Below are 5,862 nucleotides of genomic sequence, written 5' to 3'. Positions count from 1 at the left end.
CTGTGCTGTGTCGTGCAGCGGTAGCGTTCTCGTCTAGCAATCTTGCTGACCTACGTTAGAATCGCCTGTGTATGGTAACCCTGGCCATTCCTTGCACACAGGGGATAGTTTAGAAGGAAAATGAAACAGACAGTATGTCACACCAAGAATATCCATTGTAATAAATGGAATCAAAACTAAACTTTTATAAAAAAAAAAAAAAAAAAAAAAAAAAAAAACTCTCCCCTGTCTGTCTCCCCTTCTCTTCTTCATCCCTTCTTCTATCCAGTTACCCTAATCGTTAGCTAATTTTTACCCTTTTCACCACAATACGTTATTATAAGGCTATACTTGGGGGCTTCGTTCCCAAGCCCCACCCTATGTCATTAATGACTAGAATGCCTTGTTTCTTCTATCAAGTACTATAACCAGTGTATTTTAACTTCCTTGTTAGAACATCCCTGAGTTAACAAAAAATGGGAAGTCATACATTCATTCTCCCAATATTCAAGGCGTATGGCAGGGTCAGTAAAGGATGTACAAGTGAAGACGTGTGTGCAATTCATGTCAAACAAATTGCAAGTAGACCTATGGAGGGAAGTACAGGAAAACACACAATTATGCCAAAAGGCTATTCGTGGAAGTAGCCAAGGTCATCACTCACCTGATCACCGAAGTGACCCTGACCGCCAAGTACATATATATACTTCTATGTATCTCTTGTTCTATATGCCCTGATGAAGCAGTAAATGCGAAAAGGTCTTCGGCATATTTGTGTGTTTTCCTGTACTTTCCCTTCATTGTTATACTCACAAGTAAAGACACTCCACATGACCATTTAAAGGCCATTCCATGCTCTCTGTTTTACTCTTGCCTTTACTTCTAAAAGAGATACAGGTACATTGTCAGGGACCAAGTTCAACTTCTCTTTTGTGTAAACATCTATTACCTCACCACTACCCCCCATGGATGGCTTCACTTCCTTGCATTACTTTCCCAAGCTTTTCCTCTGTAATTGGAAACCCTCAGTAAATCATATATGCCAAGCAGTTTCCCTGATCACCCTCCAGGCAATGAAGGTCCATACAAACAGTTGAAGAAAGAGCATCCTATAGTTATCAGTTAAATTTCCAGAACATATAATTGTGGGTAATGTCACTGTAGTTGCTTCTAGTCTGTATCATCTGAATATGTTCTATCAGACCCCCAAAGTCCAGAGACACTTTTTAACACAAGGGTTACATATCGCTGTTGACTACATCAAGATCCATTCTAGGGTCCCCACAGACTTGAACAGGATAGTAGCATCATTGGCAAAGTTAAGGTCTGTCACATAATCCTTACCCAGTTCTACCCTGCATTGAGTGGATGAAAGCTCTATGCAACATTAGTGGTATAAACTTTTTAGTTAGAATTGCTTGTAGGAGTCTCTTGCTTGTTGTTGTGGCGGGCTCAGGAGACGGAGACTAAAGACCCAGGCCCAGGGTAGGGCAATGCCATATTATTCTGAAAAGCTGTACAACTTTTGACATGTAGCACATTTAACCATCGACTCACCCCCCTCCCCTCCCTTTACCTTTTTTGTTAGTACACCGTTCAATATTGCTAGATGGCCTTTAATGTCTAGCACATTTATTTTGCTCTGTACTCATTAACCATTGGTCTCCCAGCATGATTTGCCTTGCACTGAGACAAATATCTTGAGGTCAATATTAGTGTCCAAGCAGTCTACAACAAAACTTGTGACAAAGTATGAAGATACCCTTTCTTCTTTCAGAGAGGAATGACTCTACCACTTGACAGGTTGTGGGCAATGGTATCAAAGTCAGATGGCAGCATGCAGTGCTATGCTTTTCCAGCCTTCATCTTGGAGATAGCCTTCCATATCTTGGTCCTATGCCACTAGGAGTTGATGCAACCAAGTGAGCTGTGTTGATTACTTTCATGACCCCTGAGAAATGAAGTGCTGCCATTTTGTAGGGTAGCTACAGTCCTCCCCGAGCTTGATTAGGTGAATCATCCTAGGGTTGTCTCTGGATGAATGTAAGGTTTGTAGTGAACCATAATGTTTTGATCAGTACTACAAGTCTTGCCACTCCAGAATACCCTGAAATTCTGGAAGATTCTGTAGTAAGCACCAAGTGTTTCGTGTTACTTGCATACTGAACTAATCCATCAGTGCAAGCAGGAGCAATGGTACCATTAACCAGATCAATTGCTAAGCCATGGAGGGCTAACAGGCATATAATTATCTTGGTAGCCGGTTGGTACATTGAAGTTACCAAGTACAGTGTGTCATCCTGTTGAGGACAGCTCTTTTTTTGCATCACTGAATTAGCTATGGATCCATAAGTTTTATAGTTTTTCCCATGCATTGCAATTACAAAAAGAAGGAATTAGATATTCCTCTGCTTGTACCTGAGTTTTCTCATTCATATAGATATGCAGCAAACAACCCATTCTTTTTAAGCATATTTTTAAATATCAGTACAAGACATGAATCATGCCTTGATAGTTTCACAGCATCTCGCTGAATTCCATGAAGTTGGTCCATGAGAAGTTTTCTTTGTCCGTAATTATTATTATTACAACAAACTTCATTTCTACTCCAGAAACAAATCAATGTCCACAACAAGGTAGTAAAACATGTTATGGACCTTGTGAACACTGCGCGGGAAGAATGGGAAACTGAAACTGCATCACGCACGAATCAGCCTCAGACGTGCTCTAACAGTGAGACTGAGGTACTTCTTGCTGCTCTTGGCACAGGAAAAGGTATAAAAATGATGCCAGGAAGAGCCCCTCCTCCAGGACCATCACCAACAATGCCTCAGCAACCTCCTCCTCAGAGTGAGTTTCCCTTTTTTTAATTTTGCATGCAGGAAAATGAAATGTTTATAAGAAAAATGATAGGTATGTAGTTTTAACTACTTTTGATATATATATATTTTTTTTTTCAGTGCCAAATACAAGCAAGGCTGTTAGTTCAGTGAAAACTAACATCAAGGCTGCGTCTGCTATGAATCCATATGGTCGATGAAAATAAGCAAAATCTTTTCTTGAAAACGTCTTCCTATTTTATTCAGAAAGTTCTTCAGTGATAGTTGTATTCCTGGAGAGAATAAAGCATTCTTTGAAATAATATAACAATATCTTTGTGCAAGACCTACTATAGACTGATTTACCCATGAAAAAGTTAATAAAAAAGGAGTGGGTGATTGCCCCAAAATTATCATTTTACAATTGTTCAATCAGAAATCGTAAGTAAACTTTTTTGCAGAAAGAAGAGATGCTTGAGAGAAATTTTACTGACAGGTCAGATTAGGAAGCAAAGGTTTGAGCTTAATTTTTGGGATCACCCCCTCCTCCATGCCTAGGGCCTTAGGCCTCGGCTTAACCAATTTTCCACTGCGCTTTTTCTCCCACTCTGCTTTTCCTCCTCTTCAACCCCATCTGTCATTTTCAAAGGTGTGAAAGATGTGTTGAAAGGATAAAAGGCTGATCTTGGATCAGTCCTGAACAGCCTTGGGAAGCCATGGTGCCTTTACCCACCATGCAGACCCAGAGGGGTGGATCGTTTCTCTTCCCCAAACGGCTTACCATGGCTAATGATGATAATTTTGTACAGATGGCCGAATAAGTTTGCGGCCACCTCGAACTTATCAAGCTGGAATATTATCTGGTAACACTAGTGCAATGAGGTATAACAATATTGTTAAGTAAATTGTTAAACAATGTTGGGAAGTCTAAGCAAACATTACCACACATATTCTAAATTTTAAATTATATGCATGAAAGCATACACAAAGATGCAGATATTTGTATACAATTGCTTACAGAATCACTTGACAAATAAAGCTTCCATGAAAGTTATTAAATGATGATAACTGAATAAATTAAATATATAAATATATAATAAAACGTCTGTTGCCTATATTTGCCTTTATCATTACATATTTACAGACTACCTTTTTGACTTGGTAGTTGACTCGGGAGAAAGAAAAAACACTATCTATACCTGTAAATTCATTCTCCCTTGTTTAGACGTAATTGGGCACTTAAGTTTTTGGAAGAAATTTGATGAATGGTAAACAAGCGCAGGAAAACGTGATATGATACCGCCAAAAGTTTCACCCTCTTAAAATTACATCTAAAAAAATACAAAATAAATGTATATTCATTTTTTATCACATTGTGATATGTAAAATTATTGGTTACTCTTATTTTCCATAACATTTACCCATTAATAACTGTTTGGGCTTGATTATTGCTACAGGTACCTAACGGATAGTTGTAGCAATGTTTTATAAGAATTATATGAAAAGTACTCTTAAATATAACAAAGCCACATTATGTCTAAACAACTAATGAAAATATATGGGACTATTTACCATTTTGGAAATCAACAAATATCGCCCTTTTGAACCAGAAAACTTCCTTAACCAGTTCCCCTATCGCCATGTTTTGAATACACCCCTAACTGCTGAAAGGCAGTTATATCATATTTATGTGTTTTTATATTTATTTAATTTATTCTTCTTATCATTATCATTATTTTGAAACAATCAGTTTAGTTGCGAGCATTAACTTCAGATTAAACATTAAGAATGGGAATGAATGTATATGAATTATATATATATATATACACATTATATATACACATATATATATATATATATATATACACACACACACAGACACACACATATATATATATATATATATATATATATATATATATGTATATATATATATGTGTGTGTGTGTGTGTGTGTGTGAGAAACACACACACACACACACACACACACACACACACACACACACACACACACACACATATATAACATGCATATATATATATATATATATATATATATATACATACATATATACATACACATACATACACACACAGATACATGCACATACATACACACACACAGACACACACACACACACACACACACACACACACACACACACACACACACACACACACACACACACACACACATACATATATACATATACATATACATATACATATACATATACATATACATATACATATACATATACATATACATATACATATACATATACATATACATACACATACACATACACATACACACTCACAGATACATGCACATACACACACACATACATATATATATATGTGTGTGTGTGTGTGTGTGTGTGTGTGTGTGTGTGTGTGTGTGCATATTATTATGTATGTATATATATATGCATGTTATATATATATATATATATATATATATATATATATATATATATGTATATATATATGCATGAGAGAGCTGAACTCTAAGCCCTCCTCACAGACGACTGCAGTCAGCTCTGCAAATGGCCAGATAATCTCAGATCCTGATGGGGTATTTTGAGCAGTTGATCCACCAACAGTTAACTTGGATGCGGGTAATGTTGAGATTCCTCTGTCAGACCCACCCATCAGCGAGGATCCACCCTCCCTGACTGAAGTCAGGGGGGGTGATCTCCAAGCTGAAGAGTGGTAAAGCAGCAGGTGTTTGTGGCATCCCAGCTGAATTGTTAAAGGCTGGTGGAAAACCTATGGCAAGAGGCTTGCATGCATGCCATCTGGCAGACTGGTACCTTTCCCCCTGACCTGCTGTGGGGTGTGGTCATCCCTCTCTGGAAGGGGAAAGGGGATCGCTGGGACTGCAGCAATCACCGAGGCATTACACTACTCAGTGTACCAGGCAAGGTACTCGCGCACATCCTACTGAGATGTATCAGAGACCACCTGCTGAGGCACCAAAGGCCGGAACAATCTAGATTCACTCCTGGTAAGTCCACAATAGACCGCATCCTGGCGCTTCGAGTCATTGTAGAGTGCCGTCG

The 5,862-nt window shown here is 38.1% G+C and overlaps 1 protein-coding gene across 1 annotated transcript in view; it reads left to right on the top strand.

The window, feature by feature from the left end:
- The window catches only part of LOC125039558 (mediator of RNA polymerase II transcription subunit 8-like), a gene marked incomplete in the record, with an annotated part of 8,718 nt that extends 5,573 nt beyond the window's left edge, over window positions 1-3,145 (top strand). The window contains 2 exon segments of the mRNA XM_047633631.1: window positions 2,592-2,829; window positions 2,940-3,145. Coding sequence (XP_047489587.1) covers window positions 2,592-2,829; window positions 2,940-3,019 — 318 coding nt within the window.
- Window positions 3,146-5,862: the final 2,717 nt, after the last annotated feature.

Source organism: Penaeus chinensis, chromosome 27 (assembly GCF_019202785.1).
Source record: "Penaeus chinensis breed Huanghai No. 1 chromosome 27, ASM1920278v2, whole genome shotgun sequence".
NCBI lineage: Eukaryota > Metazoa > Arthropoda > Malacostraca > Decapoda > Penaeidae > Penaeus > Penaeus chinensis.
The sequence above is the reverse complement of the archived record's forward strand: the minus strand, read 5'-3'. Positions and strand labels throughout refer to the sequence as shown.